General features: G+C 40.8%; 1 protein-coding gene across 7 annotated transcripts in view; it reads left to right on the plus strand.

Annotated features, from left to right (window-relative positions):
- The window catches only part of INPP4B (inositol polyphosphate-4-phosphatase type II B), a 709083-nt gene that overhangs the window by 554299 nt on the left and 137706 nt on the right, over window positions 1-17078 (plus strand). For all 7 annotated transcript variants that reach the window (XM_055144517.1, XM_055144520.1, XM_055144516.1 and 4 more), the window contains one exon: window positions 791-899. In XM_055144517.1, coding sequence (XP_055000492.1) covers window positions 791-899 — 109 coding nt within the window. The remainder of the gene's footprint in view (window positions 1-790; window positions 900-17078) is intronic.

Genomic DNA, 17078 nt, shown 5'->3' on the forward strand with positions numbered 1-17078 from the left:
TTAGGTTCCTCAACTAAAATGTAGTTTTACAAGATGGCATTCACTTTGCTTCCATCTTGTGGGAATACTTTTCATTAGAATGCAAAATAGATGGCATGTTTTAAAGCTATAAACTTAATATGTATCAAATTTTATGGCTTTCTAGATCAAAGGATTGAATTTAAATTTAAATATATGGATTTTTATTTAAAAAATATCTTTCTGGGAACTACATCGAGACATCTTGTGTATTATTTCTGTATCACCTAAGAAAATTTCAAAGCATACATTACAAATTGTGTAAGATTTAGCATACACAGACAGGAAACTACTTGGTATAGATTTTTTTAATGCACTAGTACAATTTTGCCCTTGAGCCAAAATGCATGAACAATTTGGCTCTTTTCTCCGTAAATTTTGGTTGAAAGATTGTTCATTATTGTTGAATTCTGATATGATTGCAAATTAAATGATGCAAAACTCAATAAAGTAAAATACACAAAAGACCAATTAACATGTTATCTCAGTAAGTATAGAGAAGAATAGGAGAACATACTGTTCTACACAGTAGTTTATAATTAAGATGTAGTCATAAATCACGGAAATATTATAACTTGTTTAGGTGCACAGGTGGCTTTTAGAAAGATTGATTAGTTCCTCTTGCCCCCTTGAGAGGTGGGTTCATGGTTATTCTTACAAAATTATAAAGAATAATTTCTCAAACTTCTCGCCATATGCACGCCTCAGTGCAAAACAGCATGCTGGAAGTCGGCGTTAGCAAACGTTCTTTCCTTGTCCATCCCTGTTCCAGATGCTCTCTACGATGTGATCACCGTGGGAGCGCCAGCTGCCCATTTTCAGGGCTTTAAGAACGGGGGTCTTCGGAAGCTTCTCCACAGATTTGAAACAGAAAGAAGAAAGTAAGTGATGGCAGAGGCCGCTCATGCTATTTATTTTTGTCTACGGGAAGTTTGTATCCAAGGTGCTCGAGTAAAAGCTGCTGCACGGTAAGAAATGAACCCTGGCATCTGGAAAACATTCTGAAACTTGTGAGTTGTTGAACAGACCAAAAGTGCCGAGGCAGAAATTAAATCGGAAGAGAGGAAGTAAGCGGAGCATGTTGCTTATAGAGGGATGCGATGCTGATGATTTATGGCAGCCAGCCGTGCCTCTGAGAAATCGATGGGGACGCACTCAATAGGATGGAGTTCAGACAGAAGTTTATCTGAAAACTTGGTCTCATTTGACAGTGAAGGGACATATAGTCCATGGACAGCACAACTTCAGGCTCGTTTATGACTCTGACTCTATGAAAAAAGTCCACCGCAGTCTGAGGCTGCTCTCATTTATTTGTGCCATCTTAAATTAAAATAAGTCCATTTTTTTAAATTGAATCACTGTGAGATACAGTTACAAAGCTTTCATGTTCGAGTTTCAGTCATACAATGATCAAACACACATCCCTCCACCAGTGCACATTCTCCACTACCAATGTCCCGCTTTCCAACCCTCTCCCTGCCTCCATGGCAGACAATTTTCCCCATACTCTCTCTCTACTTTTGGGCACTATGGTTTGCAATACAGATACTGAGAGGTTATCATGTTTGGTCCTTTATCTGCTTTCAGCACACATCTCCCGATCCATACGATTCCTCCAACCATCATTAACTTAGTAATCCCTTCTCTATCCCAGTTGCCTTCTCCCCCAGTTCATGAAACAGGCTTCCAACTATGGGGCAATCTTCCTGGTCCTTGTGTCTACTGTCCTTGGGTGTCAGTCTCATATTTGAAACATCATTTTAAAAAATATATACATTAATTATAATCTTTAGATAAAAGGCAGGGTAAAGCCCCCAGATTTTAATATTGTTCATCGTCTAAGATATGCCTCCGTTTCATTTTTAGCTATTTTAAAGTACTCCCTAGCAAAGCTTTTGTACCAAATATAACATAGATACACGTATTAAAACATTTGTTCATATGTGTTCAGGTGTTCAGAAAGAGAGTATCAGAAATATGTTATAATCAGGAAAATGACATACTAGTCCATAAGCATTTCTGCCACCTTGAGGAGTGACAGGGAGTGGAAGATAGCGGTCTCTCCCTGGTGTCTACAGAATAGCCATTCATTCTACATACTAAGGTTATGGACTCTTGAAGCTGATCCCAGAGGAAGGTGTGGCCAATAGTCTTTTATTTCTGGTTAGTTACCTTTTCCCTAGTCCTTCCACTCTTTCGTGCACATCCTTTTCAGCTGCATTAAGGGTTCCTTGAGCTCCCAAGTAGGGATATATTGAAGGCAAGAAAATAACCCATGGGGCTCACTGCCATGTGTTCTGTAAGTCCCGAGACTCCTGCTCAGTCTCCTTTCCCCACCTTTTAGTGTTTTCTACTAAATTACTTGTATATTTTGTCTAGAAATGTGTGTGGGACTAGAGGGAAGAGTAAAATCGATCATATGTACTCCATCTTGTCTGGATTTAGAAGTCTCTGCTTTAAGAAACAACTATTTAATTTTCAAGAAAATAAACGGCACAGGTCAGTTAGACTGAAAATCTACAGAATTCATAGAATCTAATTGCATTGAACAAGCATTAGTATATGAAACATAGAACTAACTGTATGATTATGATTTTTATTAATATACCACTGTTGGTAAAGATTAATGTTGGCTTGTGTGGTTACACACTGAACAATAGCCAGAGTTTAAGTACCTTTATGATATCTGAATGCTTTATTATTTGCTATTCATCAGAATGTCTATGTATATAAATACACACATATCTATGTACAGATAGCTCTAGAATTTTAAAAAAATTCAAATTTTCAAATTTCACAAAGAAAATGTATCTAAGTATAAACAAGATTGCTTCAGGTGTTTCCTTGCTTTGCTATTGATTAAATATAACTGAATTTTTTTAATTTAAATAACGATATAGATTTTTTTAAACACTCATAGGGTGACAGTATGAATAAATTTGGCTTTATAGGGCAGAAAAATAAGTGTGGGATCAGCCTGCTCATCATATAAGATCAAACTTGTGCAAAGATTTCATGTGAAAAATCATAGCACATGATGCAAATAATTTTTCTGCTGGCTTTCAGTAATAAATACTCTATTTGTTAGCCAAAAACAATAATAGTGATGTAAATCTGACTATTGGAAAATAAGTAACTTAAGCATTTACAATTGAAAGTGCACAAAATCATATTTAGTGTAAAAATTTTTCTTCATCTGTTCTTTCTTTACATACTTCCTACAAATGAGAGACAAGTCTTTAAGGTCAGTTTTCTTAGAAAACTACCAAAAGTGTTATACTATTTTACCTTCAGTTATTTTCTTCTCTAATCAGCCAACCAACTATTGACTTTTGAGACTAGATATATTTATGCCTTTCTCTTAGTTTAATTGTTAATGACTATATCGACCTTATAATAAAAAGGAGTTTTAGCATAAGCAAAGTAGGTAGGGCATTTGCCTTGCACGTGGCCGACCCAGGTTTGATTCCTCTGTCCCTCTTGGAGGGCCCTGCAAGCTACCAAGAGTATCCCGCACACACGGCAGAGCCTGGCAAGCTCCCCGTGGTGTATTCGATATGCCAAAAACAGTAACAACAAGTCTCACAATGGAGACATTACTGGTGCCCGCTCAAGCGAATCAATGAACAACGGGACGACAGTGCTAACTTTACCTAAACTATTTATCTAAAATGACTCAGATATTTTAAAATCCACAAGGAGATTAACTGGTAATTTATATTTTGTGATTTTGTGTTTTTACTTTTGTTTTATTTGGGGTCTCAAATCGTGGTGTTCAGGGTTTACTCCTGCTCTGTGCTCCAGAATCACCCTTGATGAGGCCCCTTGGGAGATCATATGGTTGTCAGGGGTTGAACCACTGTCAGCTACATGCAGCTCCAGCACAAGTACCTGAGCACGTCATTCCCCCTCTCAGAGCAAGGGGTTCATGCCCATCCATGTGGGCACAGAAAGCCTTATTAATCTCACCCCATTGATTTTTATTTACATCATTTCCTTCTGCTATAGTCACGTCATAATAGTTGTAGGATAACATTGGTTTGTCCCTTCAGCCTTGCCACTGGGAGCTTAGGTTTATTGGGTTACACCCATCACAGTGCTCCCGAGGCACTCCCATTCCTCTGTGTTTCTCTGTAGCCTCTTTCTTTGTGCTCTGCTTCCCCAATCAGTCAATCACCTGTATCTCCTAGTCAGACGCTGCTAACTTATAAATATTGCTTTTCTCTTCTCCTTATATCCTCTGCATAATTAATTCAAAATAATGTCGTTTTTGTATAGACACAGGAAGACAGTTAATACTACTATGCTTTTGCAGCTTGGGAGTTAATTGACTTCAAATAATATTCACTCCTGGGCACCTGTTTTCTCGACTTAAGCTTCAGTTGCCCTTACCCCAAAAGCAGGGTCCTGACAAAGGACACCCCAAAAGCAGGGTCCTGACAAAGGACTGGATGGACCAGGGCAAACTGTGAGCTACCATGGCATCAAAATGGGCCAGGCCAAAGCGCCGTAATACTTAATTATAAGTTAAGAGCACGGTCATGGACAAATTCTGTCATGATCTTGCACTGTACAAAAGTCATTTAAATTCTTCTTGCAATGAGGAGAATTGAGAATGAGAATGAGAATCCCTTTCTACTCGTTCCCTTTTCCTGACTCTCTATTCTTTTGCAAGAAATTAATCTGTTTCATCTTCCCACTGCTTTTCATCCAAATTACATGTATGATTCAGAATTCTCCAGGTGGTTCATTCACTGTCTCCACTGAGTCTTCCCGAGCTCTTCAGTAGGCCTGTATCTCCCTTAAAATATTTTATTTTTTTATTTATTGGGACCACACCTGGCAGTGTCCGGGGCTTACTCAAGGACCACTCGTGGTGATGCTTGGGAGACCATACGTGGTGCTGGACATCAAACCAGGCCAGCCACATGCAAGGCAAATGCCTTACCCAGGGCTCCTTAAAATATTGTAATTTTTTTATTCCCTGAGAATCTCACTAGGTCACATGCACTTTGTTCCTATGCTTCCATAATAGATTTTTTCCCCTTTGAATCATGAAAGAATACGTCTTGAATTTGTGGTCTCCTGTGGTATATGACAGAGCAAACAAACTTTCCATAGATCTAATTCAACAGTCATTGAATTAAGATCTAGACTATGACTTAAAACTGATGAAAACTTTAGCAGGAGGTAATTTCACAAAGACTCATAATACAAGAAGGTTAACATTGAAAGAGGGTGTCTTTGTTGTTACAGGTTAAAAAGGGGTTCATTGACATCAGTTGTGCATTAGAATCACCTTTTGGAACATTTTATCTGTGCCCAGATATCGCTAGACAAGTTAAGTGAAATTCATTGGTACGGGATTCAGACAATGGATATTTGTAAGGTTTCTCAGGTGAGATGATATGTGGCCAGGATTGAGAATTACTGATACAAATGTAAGTAACTAGGGCTGAGAGGAAGGAGGTGATGGGTGTGGAGAATAGAAATAGGAGTGGTGACAAGAATGAAAATCGTGAGAACCTCAATAGGTATGTCACCAAAGGAAAGAAAATGGGCATAAACGAATCAGTTGATGAAAAGAAGAAACTCCACAACTCAATTGAAATTTTTGCTTAAAGGAAAATGGAAACAAAGATGAAAGTTATAATATGAATTTATAATATGAATTTTATAATATAACATGAATTTTTTTTTTGCTTTTTGGGGTCACACTCAGTGATGCTCAGGGGTTACTCCTGGTTTTGCACTCAGGAATTACTCCTGGAAGTGCTTGGGGGACCATATGGGATGCCGGGGATCGAACCCGGGTCGGCCGCGTGCAAGGCAAACGCCCTACCCGCTGTGCTATCCCTCCGGCCCCCTGATTTAAGGAAACTTGGTCTTTTTATGACATGAGAATAAATAAATTCAGGTGTTTTATTTCATGCTGTAAACATGGGACTATTACATAGGTCTAGGGCTGGTTTTAGGAGAACCCAATCCTGAATTACATCTATTTGTTTTAAATTTCTAGCTCAGGGTATTTGTAATCCAGGCTTTCACTTATTCTAGCTTTATTCTCTATCTCCTTGGGGTCAGTGATTTCTCTGATATTCCTTGGAAGTTCTAGATCTCCTGCAATACATTAATTGCTCTTTAATTTCACAACAGTGTAAAAAGAAAGGAAAAATTAACCATCAGGTCACATTTGGTCTATTTTGATACTAATAATTTCATCAAGATCCTCAGATCCAACCACATTTTCTACAAAGTGAGATCATAACCTGAAAGAATGACCCGTTCAATAGGATGGAGAGACAACCCATGAAAACCTTTGTAAAGATGGGAGGTAAATAAATTTAAAAGGAAAATAAAGGAGTGTTAACCTGAGAATATTAATTCCCTAAAATCTTCCTGTTCTTGAACTCATGATTAATCCTTCCATGCAGATGAGTGCTTATGTCCTTGATTTCTTTATACCCTCACCCCAGTCTGCTCCAGACTTCCATAATCAATGTTTACTTAACATGTGCATTCTAATAGAAAGGCAAAAACAATTTTTTTAAAGGTCATGAGAAGAGCCAACCACAATTTTACTGATAGAAATGTGAAACTGTCTTTGAATTCATGATTTGAGTCTATACTTGGATTTAGGGTGACTGTCTAAAGGACTGCAGTACAATGACACCAAGATTTAAATAAACCAGCTCACATTATGTGAGATCAATGGTTGTATTTATTATACGTTCTCAGAAAATCTCCCCCATGTTGTTTTTTGTTTTGTTTTTAGTTTTGAGTCATACCTGGCAATGCTCAGGAGTTATTCCTGGATCTGCATTCAGGAATTACTCCACGTGGGTCTCAGGGGACCACATGGGACGCCATGGATTGAGCCCTGGTTAAGCCCTTGCAATGTGAGCTCCTTTTCCTGGACTGTATTTTTCTTGTTATTTTGAGGAGAAATACAAGGAGACATTCCTTCAGTCTCCATTCTGACTGAGGCCTCCACATCAGCAAAGGAAGTTCTCTGGCATACACTGATCTGCCATCTAGAAAACAATGCGTACTTATGTCTTTGTATCCCTTCTAGTCACCACTTTATCCGGGGGAAACAAAATGTCATTAAAAGTTTAGCCCTTGTAGGTGCTGGAGAGACAGTACAGCAGGTAGGGATATTGCCAGTTCCAGACAATATAGAGTCAACATGATCTATTTTACTCTTTCCACTAATCCCCCCCACACACACATTTCTAGACAAAATATATCACTGTATCACTGTCATCTCGTTGCTCATCGATTTGCTTGAGCGGGCACCAGTAATACCTCCGTTTCGAGACTTGTTGTTACTGTTTTTGGCATATCAAATACGCCACTGGTAGCTTGCCAGGATCTGCTGTGCGGGCAAGATACCCTTGGTAGTTTGCTGGGCTCTCTGAGAGGGGCAGAGGAATCGAACCTGGATCGTCCACGTGCAAGGCAAAAACCCTACAAAATATATAGGTCCGTTATTAGAAAATATTAAAAGGTGGGGAAAGGAAAATTGTCCAGGAACCTTAGGACTTAAGGAAAACATGACAGTCATCCTAATGTGCTATTTTCCCTGCTTTCAATATATGCTTGCCTTTCATGCAGTCAACCTAGTTTTGACTCCCAGCATCCCATAGGATCCTGCAGAACCCACCAGGAGAGATCCTGGGACACAGAGCCAGGAGTAAGCCTGGAGTACTGCAAAGTGTGGCCTAAAAACAACCAAAAAATTTAGTTGTGTGAAGCTGAGATAGCAAAGCAAAGCTGTCAGAATTCCAGCTTCTTCCAGCCTCTCCCTCTCTTAAACAGATACACTAATAATATCATAATGATGATGATGGTGATGATAAATGGAATGCTGTTCATTGAAAATCTTATGCCTATTTGTGATTCTTTGGAAGTTATGCCCATAACACCAAAACAACCATTTAAAACTATCAATCTTAGTAGTCATAATATTTTTGTCCTGTCCACTTTCAAATGCCATCTTTCCTTTCAGAGAAACACATCAGATCTCCTCCTGTCCCAGGAAAGCATAGTGAACTCACACACACCTTATAACTACAAGGGTAGACGGAAGTCATAGACATTATATTAAAAAACTTTGGACTGTGTCCAGTGCGTGACAATAAGTGATTTTTCAGGAAGATAGCAACTCAGTATTTTGTGTTGATTACAATTTGATTCCTACCAGGTATATTTTATTCCTGTGAGTCATTTCCTCTGCCACCACTTTGAGTTCTTAGCACCGGTTTGTATTTGGGCAACTACAGCAGAACTTGACTGAAATTGTGTGCTGATTTCTCCATGTTCAGTGCCCTGCAGACAGTCCCCGCACATGACACCAAATCTTCCAGACTAATAGGCTTTATTTCTTGTAAGTCCACAGCTTGCAGAGGAAAAGCTTAAAGTGCTTTTACCTTAACAGCCGTGTTGAGACTCGGACCCACAGTTCAAGTGAAAGGATGAGTTTTGCTAAGCACTGAACCAAATGGTTGAAACCCATGGAAAGATTCTCGCTGTAGTGTAGATCATCCTAAAGAAGTTCACGATGTGTTTTATCTTCCTCCTCATTCTCTTTCAATCCGTATAAGCAGAAAGTTTGCTTGGAGCAAACCAATTCAAAGAATAAACATCTAAAGTGAAGAGCCTGCCTCTTCCTTGCTCCCTTCCCAGAAGAATCGTATCTGAACAACGCAGTGCATTTACTGTGCAGTTTCTGCTACACGTCCCACAATTTGTTTTGAGCGCTGATGCTTCTTAACCCATGAACTTGGGTCACGGGGATGCAGCAGTGTCCCGGCTTTGCTCCAGCTCAGCTGTTTTTTTGCACGCCCCCATTCTGGGGCAAGGCACACACTCACCTCAGGGACAGTCCTGGACTCTGCGCCCACATGCATTTGCATACTGGCCTGGATACTTAAAAGCTTTGTGACATTCATCAAGTTATTTCACCTCTTGAAACCTTAATCTACTTATTTAAAGCAGAAACAACTCTCCATTGCATATGGCTGCTGTACGGAATTGGTGGCTTTATGTGCCCCAGACATTTCTATCAGCCCTGGTACATAACATAACAAAGATTTTATGCACTTTAGCCGTTGTTCATGTAGAATAGGTCAAAAAGCATATTTGCACTCAAAAGTGCTCTCACAACTTTGCAGAGGGATCTATTTTTTCCCTAAAAGTGAATATTTTATTGATTTAATGCAGCAGAGTTCCCTAATGCTTTGACCCCTTTCCTTCACTTTGCTGTTGGTGCTCACACACAGATTGCATTCCGCATGTGGTTCAGTGCTGGAGGGGAGTGTGTGAACTCATGGCTCTCAGGAAAACACTCCGTGTCCTGAGCCTGAGCCTTCCCTGGGTCTCCTGCCCAGTCCACTCTTGATGTTACGTAAATAGTGTCTGATCTTTGGTATAGTCACTTCTGTTTGAAAAAGCAGACCCTTAATTTCATCTCTGAAAATTTGTAGGTGCTGCTTCTTTGTGAATCCCTACAGGTGGCATTTCTTAAGAGGCAGTTAAAACATAAACTTATTTTCCATCCAAAAAAGTCATAGCAATGTGCATAATACATTTAAATATCTAGTTAAAGAGCACTGGGCTTTGGACTCTTGGCTGAGCCCCTAGAGATAGCGTTGAGTTCCAGCCATGTATTTACAGTCATCTAGTAGGTAGTGAGATGTTGAGGGTGTCATCCAGATACTACAAATAAGGACGTTAAATCATCTTTCAGATCATTAACTCTTCAACTCTACATTCACATGGGAATTCCTTTTCTTAATGAAAGATGCCACCATCCACCCAGACTTTCAATGGAGAACGTAAAAATCCTCAGCTGCTTTGTCTTGCCTTGTTTCTGTCACTGTCATCCTGTTGTTCATCGATTTGTTCAAGCGGGCACCAGTAATGTCTCCATTGTGAGACTTATTGTTACTGTTTTTGGCATATCCAATATGCACGGGTAGCTTGCCAGGCTCCATACTCCCAGTAGCTTGCCGGGCTCTCCGAGAGGGGCGGAGAAATCAAACACGGGTCGGCCGCGTAAAAAGTGAAAGCCCAACTGCTGTGCTATCGCTCCAGCCCATCTTGTTTCTACTTGTAAAAAATGAAATCAATCAATCAATTCTATATTCCCTTCTATAGCATTGTAGCACTGTTGTCAATTTTTCATCGATTTGCTCCAGCAGGCACTAGTAAAGTCTCCATTATGAAACTTGTTGTTACTGTTTTTGGCATATCAAATACGCCATGGGGAGCTTGCCAGGCTCTTCTGTGTGGGTGGGATACTCTCGGTAGCTTGCCAGGCTCTCCGAGAGGGACGGAGGAATCTAACCCAGGTTGGCTGCTTGCAAGGCAAACACCCTACCCACTGTGCTATCGCTCCAGTCCATCCCCTTCTATCAGTTCTATATTTTCTTTTTTCAGGATGCCAGTCTTTTGTTTACTTTTGTTTTGTTTTGGGTCACACCCAGCAGTGCTCAGGGCTTACTCCTGGCTCTGCATTCAGGGATCACTCCCATTAGGCTCTTACGGATGCTGTGACAGGGTTCAAACCTGGATCAGCTGTATGCAAGGCAAGCACTTGAACCGTCTGCATTTTCTCTCTTGCACTCCGGATGCCATTCATTTGAACAAATCTAGGTTTGGATAACTCCAGCCCTGACAAACACGCTTGTTTGAATTTCTATTGAAAAATCTTTCCATCACCCTTCTTTCCAGATCTGCCGTCCGCTGTCTTCCTCACGGTGGTTAGCGTGCTCTTTCTAACAGGCTGTAGGTTTCATTCCTCACCACCTCTTGCTTGGAGGAGAGGACTCACAATACACAGGGGTAATCAGTCCGGTCCTGCGTCCTGTGACCCTACCAGCTCTGACGCAGCACCATCTCTTCCGCACACTAAGCGTCTCCAGAGGCATGTGTGACTCCCAAGCCTGCTTTCATCCTCTCGCCCACAAACATCTCCAGGCCATCAGGACCCGAGTCCTTCTGGTGTCTCCAGACATTCACTTAGAAGTATGTGAGGGCGTGAAATAAGACCAAGGGCTTCCTGTAGGAAGAGTGGAAGAGCAAAGGCCTGAAGAGATCCCTGGGACTCAGCCAGGTTCTAGAGTCACGGGGACTATTTCTGAGAATGGAAACAGGGGCGCTGTGAAAAAAAAATGGCCGAGGGTTCAAAATGGTCATTTGCCAGGTATTCAGATATTGGGGCCCACTTCTCCTCAGAAGAGAACTTATGCTTTCATGTCATGTCTTCTGAAAGGAGAGTGTCATATTTTGGTCAGATAGCCAACTTAAATTTTCAATGGTTGATAGTAATGCAAGAGTGGTTTTATGGGCGGGGAGATGGTCCTCCAACACCCTACCCAAAGAGCTCAAAAAAACAGGGTGATCTAAAGCCCAGACCATAAAGAACACATTGCAGAGTTGAACGGTTCAGAGAAAGTCTTAAAAATTCTATCTTCCCTTTAAAGAAGGGAATGGTGTGTTTAATTGCAAATGCAAATAAGTCTTATAAATGATCAGAGAATTTATGGCGATAATAAATTTGGTGAAGGGTGTCTGAAAAAAGAATAAAACCCTAATGAATCATAATTGTGGTACTTCAGAAAACCTATGTTCTTCCACTCTTGAGCTTCCTGTTTTGTTTGTAGAGGTAGCTGGTTTTCCTGAAATCAGGAGATGGTGCCAAAGAGCCCTTAAATCCTTGAGATCTCTTGAAAACAGACAAGTATATCACCACTGTTGCTCGGAAAGATAAGTGGCAGACTTTAGAATGCTTTCCTTTCACTTATATATTAAGATATGTATTCTGGGCTCATCTCAAAGTAAAAAGTTAATCAAAAGGAAGATTAAATCTTAAAAGATAAAATATTTAAAATTATCAGCGAGTTATAGAGAGTTTTTTTTTCCTTGAAGTGTGAGAAAAGTGAAGTACAAAAAGATAAATATGATTTTAGGACTTACTTCCTATAAATGAGGGATTGTATTTCTACTTCAGTGAGAACTAAAATAATTATTTTAAACCATGACATAATTTTGTCATCTCAACTAGCATGTGTTCGATCAAGGAAGAGCTTTCATATTCAAGGGTAAAGTGATTTGTGGAATATTTTTTAACCTTATACATTTAATATCCATCATCTGAAAGTCATCAAAAAAAAAGAAAACAAAGTTGTTTACAATAAATTGGTGCACATGTGGTGCCCAAGTAAGTGAGTGTGTGTAGCCTGTGTCTCCACTTTTGAGATGTGCACTTTCATACTTTCAGACTTTAATACTGGGGCACTCTCTGCTCTCTGGAGAAGCCTGCATTATCGCTTACTCATCTCTCTGTCTCTGTCTCTGTCTCTGTCTTTCTCTCTCTCTCTCTCTCTCTCTCTCTCTCTCTCTCCCTCCCTCCCCCCCTCCAACCTCTCTCCCCCACTCTCTTTCTCTCTTTCCTTCTTCAAAACTTACAAATTGATATTTTACTCCAAGGATAACCAAATTAATGGCCATAAAATAAGAATTAAAAAGTAACACACTTCCCAGAGCTTTAAGCTCCATCCAGCGTGTCTCCTTCTTTGCAGGATGTGAGGGAAAGTGTCACTTTAAAAATGCTGGACCTGTGAGTGGACTTATGAAATCTGTCATGGAAAAATCACCAATGCACTATGGCCTGTGCACTAGGAGAAAAATAGTGTGTTGCAAATCCTCGTCCAGTGGGATGCCATTCATCATGCTCTGCCTGTCGTGAGGTAGAGGTAGAGTGTGTCGGTAGAGATGGAAATTGAGTGATCACAGAGCCATGTAGGAGGGCTTGGAAGTGATCTGAAGTTTGCATGTTTATCGGGAGTAGGAAACACAGGGTGTCAATGGCTTCTCCTGGGTTTTGCACTGCACTCTGGGGTACAGTGGGGCCATTCTGGGCACATTGGCTCAAACTCCCAGAACATGTCAGAGATGGGGGAAGGGAAGGACTCAGGAAGGGAGAGAGGTAGAACCCAGGCAGGGCACAGAGGTTGGCTCCGAAGGGCATTGGTTTATGGTACAAGTTCAGTAGCATTTCCAAAGGGCTCCTTGACGAGGTGTTTTTCTAAAAAGTATCCTGATGAGGTTTGCATTTGGAGTGCCCCTATAGCAAGAACTGAAGAAGGACAAACATTCCCAAGGTTCATTGGTGATTGCGATGGAGAGAGAAAACGGGTGACTCTATAGTTGGAAAGATTTTCTCAAGATGCTCAGCGGCCTGGGGGCCTCTCAGCAGTTTTCAGCCAAGTGAGTGAGGGGTCAGTGCAAAGGCCTGCGGCCTGGGACGGCCATGCTGCTCTGTCCCAGTCGTGCTGGGGGGTCCCCGGGGTGCGCTGGTGACTGACTAGGGAGGCTGCTAGTCATGCTGGGGATCAAACTGGGGTCAGCTTCATGCAAGATATGCACCTTAACGACCCCCCTGGACTATGTGGCTGACCCCATAAGGGAAAGACGATTTCCAGGAAATTTACAGGGTTGAAATTCAGCAGGAAGAGCACTTGAGGTACCACGCAGTGTCAAAGGCCTCGGAGGCTCCTGGTTTGCATAACTGGGTGAAGGCCACGGGCACTGGAAAGGGAAAACAGGAAAGAAGCCCTTTGTTCCTGTTGCTTAAGCCGAAAGGTCAATCATCTGTTTGTAACATGTCAAGAAGTTTTAGGAAACAAGAAAATCCTTCTTGGAATCTGTGTTTTGTTTTCACTAAGGCCTATCTACATTCTAGAAATAACAGGAAGTTTCAGAAATCACGGATTCCTTTAATTTAATGGTCATCGGAAGGAGGTCCAAGGGTTGGACCGATCCTAAGGCCAAAGAGAGGCAGAGCTGAAGAGACGGAATGCTTCCAGACACGGGCGGCGTTCGCCCTCTCGGGCCGTCCCAAGATGTCCCAACACAAAGCACATTTCTCTGAATTTGCTGACAGTATCATGAACAGCTTCAGCCCTGGGCAACCTTCTAGGAACTGCTTTTGCTGCTTGCTACAACCTACCAGATAGAAAGTGAAATCTGTTGTTCTCCTCCACTCCTTGAAGACCTTTAGGAGAATGCAGTTTTAAGAACAGATTGCTTTATCTGTACTACACAGGAGTAGATGGGCTTCTTTTTACATGGCGAAGTTTCTATCTTAATCTGCTTTAAACTTATTTTTCTAGTAGACAGTAAAATTTTCTAAAACTGTAGCCTTATTCTTTCTTCATCTATAGCCCCCACCCTCCAAAGTATACACCAGAAAACTTTTATTGTAACTATATATACTCAAAATAAAAAGAAATAAATTGGGGCCAGAGGAATAGTACAGCGGGTAGGCCGTTTGCCTTGCACACGGCCAGCCTGGGTTTGATCCCCAGCATCCCATATGGTCCCCCTAGCACCACCAGGAGTGATTCCTGAGTGCAGAGCCAGGAGTAACCCCTGAGCATCGCTGGGTGTGACCCAAAAAAGAAAAAAAATTAATTGCTCAAAGATTTTCAAGTATTCTGTTTAGAACAATAAAATAATTAAATTTAAATAAGTTAATAAGATAATTCTATAAAAGCACGTCATGGGATCATAGCGTATGGGTTGTTATGTGAATTGTGAGGTGTGCAGAGATGTATATAAAATGTCACGCCTAAAAGGATAAAGTTGGATATACACAGGAAATATCCATCTGGATGTATACTTAAAAGGATATTAGGTTTCCTAATTCGGACGATTCTCACCCATGAAAGGACTGGCAGAGGAACCCAGGTGTGCGGGACCCGGGGCAGAGATCTCCAAGCCTGCTCGGATTGGGGCTGAGCCTTCTCCATCCAGACCCCCCATTTTCCAGTAGCTTGGCAGCCACACTCACAAACTGCCCCCGGTGCTGTGTAATCCCACCAACGGCCAACATCCAGAGACTATAAGACCAAGCTCCCAGAAGCTTTGCGGCTGCACGACATCTAATAGCTTTGTTCTCCTTCTTGGAGAACCTGACAAGCTACCAAGAGTCTATTGCCCACACGGGAGAGCCTTGCAAGCTCCCCATGGCATATTCATATCCCAAATACAGTAAAAGATATATACATACCTATTGGAGAGCCGGACAAGCTACCAAGAGTATCCCCCTCACTCGGCAGAGCCTGGCAAGCTACCCATGATGTATTCGAAAAACAGTAATGATAGGTCTCATTCCCTTGACCTTGAAAGAGCCTCCAATCATTGGGAAAGATGAGTAAGGAGAGGCTGGTAAAATCTCGGGGCTGAGTGTAATAGAGACGTTACTGGTGCCCACTCGAGTAAATCGAGGAACATTGGGATAACAGTGATACAGTGACACAGGTTTCCTTGGGGCTGTCCTGATAGAGACAGACAGTTCATTTTCTTTTAGGACGCTTGTGTTTTCTCTCTCCTTTTCCTTTGCCCTCTACTTGCAGAATAAGAGGGACATCTCCATAAAACATCATTGCTTCTTTTATTTCAAATACGGACAACTGGGTAACATGGGAAAAAGCCATGTCCAACTCCAAACTATGTAGAAACCTCGTATGCCACATGATATAATTTCATGTTGCTTTTAAATGGTTGTCTGGCCTCAGAGGCTGTAAAGCCTTACAGCACTGGTGCTAGATAACTCTGAAACTCTGGCTCCCTGGAAGATGCTGCCACATGTAAATTAGAGATAGAGCACGGGATGGTGTAGAAGAGCTGGAACAAAGGTGCTCTCTTCTGCGCCTCCCCTGACCCGGCTCTGGCTTTAGAATCTAGATGATGACATTCTTTCATTGTCCCTCTGCCTGGTCTACCTCTGGCTCTTTGCTCTTTGCAATGCATTGGTGGAGCTATAATCATTAGACATTTGTTGAAAACTGTTTACTATGAGACAATTTTTACATTCTTTCTTTGATATATGCTATGAGATAGAATTGTAGGTGTTCTTTAATGAGCTATTTTAATAAGAAAGAGCGTCATTATCTCATAATATATGGTACTATTTCCCTAATAAATACCTCCTATGATATTACTAAATAAAATGTTTTCTGTGTTGGTGATGTTGTTATAATTATATTATTAGTTATTATAATTTTTCCAAACTTGCGGTGGGTCAGTGCCATTTCTAAGGAGGCATTTAAAGCAGGGCTAAATATTTGAACGGTCTCATAATACTGAATTTCTGCACTTGAATCCTGGTTCTATCAACAGCTGTAAGACCTAGGCTATGTTACTGAATCTACTAAGGATTCAATTTTTTTTTATAAGTTGAACAGAATAACATTTGGTTCCCAGAGACTTTCAGTCTGGATTAAAATGTAAAAATCCCTAAAAAATAGTTAGCATAATGTTAGACTCTTAATATATACCCAATGTATTTTAAAGATTAAGGGAGAGAAAAAGAGAAAGATAGAGATGGAGAAAGATGTATTGCTAGTGTACATTCTACATCACTATGCAATATAAATTATTAATTTTATTAAAGACTTTCCATGAAAATACAATCATACTTATCAGAGGGGAATAAAATGGCTTCTAAATAGACCGTCTGTTATGAATAACTTGTTCCAGAATCACAAATAATTTGATATATGCTAGGAAAATTGACTTTCCCCCCAAGCTTTATTGAGGCATAGTTGACAGATCAACTTTTTTTTGTATTTTCAGATCTATAATCTGATGATTGATACCTGTATACATTGTGAAACAATCAGCATAGTCAAGCTAATTAACATATCCATCATTATCCATCATTCCTACATAGTTACTATTTTATTCTTTTCCTGTTTTTGGTTTATGGTGGTAAGAACATTTAAAATCTCTCATAGAAAGCAAATTCAAAGAATGTGGTTCAGCATTAACCGCTGTGCAATACAGCAGATCTCTAGAATTTATTTAGCTTGTATAAGGGAATTTTGTACCCATCAGCCAACACTCTCCCACTTTTCCCCTCTGCCATTCTTTCTACCTCTGCCGGCTAATTTCCTCACTGTAAAAACAGACCTGTTTTCTCTGAACAATTCGGTGCTGCCCAGTGGCTCTGCTGGGTTGTACAGTCATCTTCCAATCCAATTTTCGGG

The sequence above is a fragment of the Sorex araneus genome, chromosome 7 (assembly GCF_027595985.1).
Source record: "Sorex araneus isolate mSorAra2 chromosome 7, mSorAra2.pri, whole genome shotgun sequence".
NCBI classification, from domain to species: domain Eukaryota; kingdom Metazoa; phylum Chordata; class Mammalia; order Eulipotyphla; family Soricidae; genus Sorex; species Sorex araneus.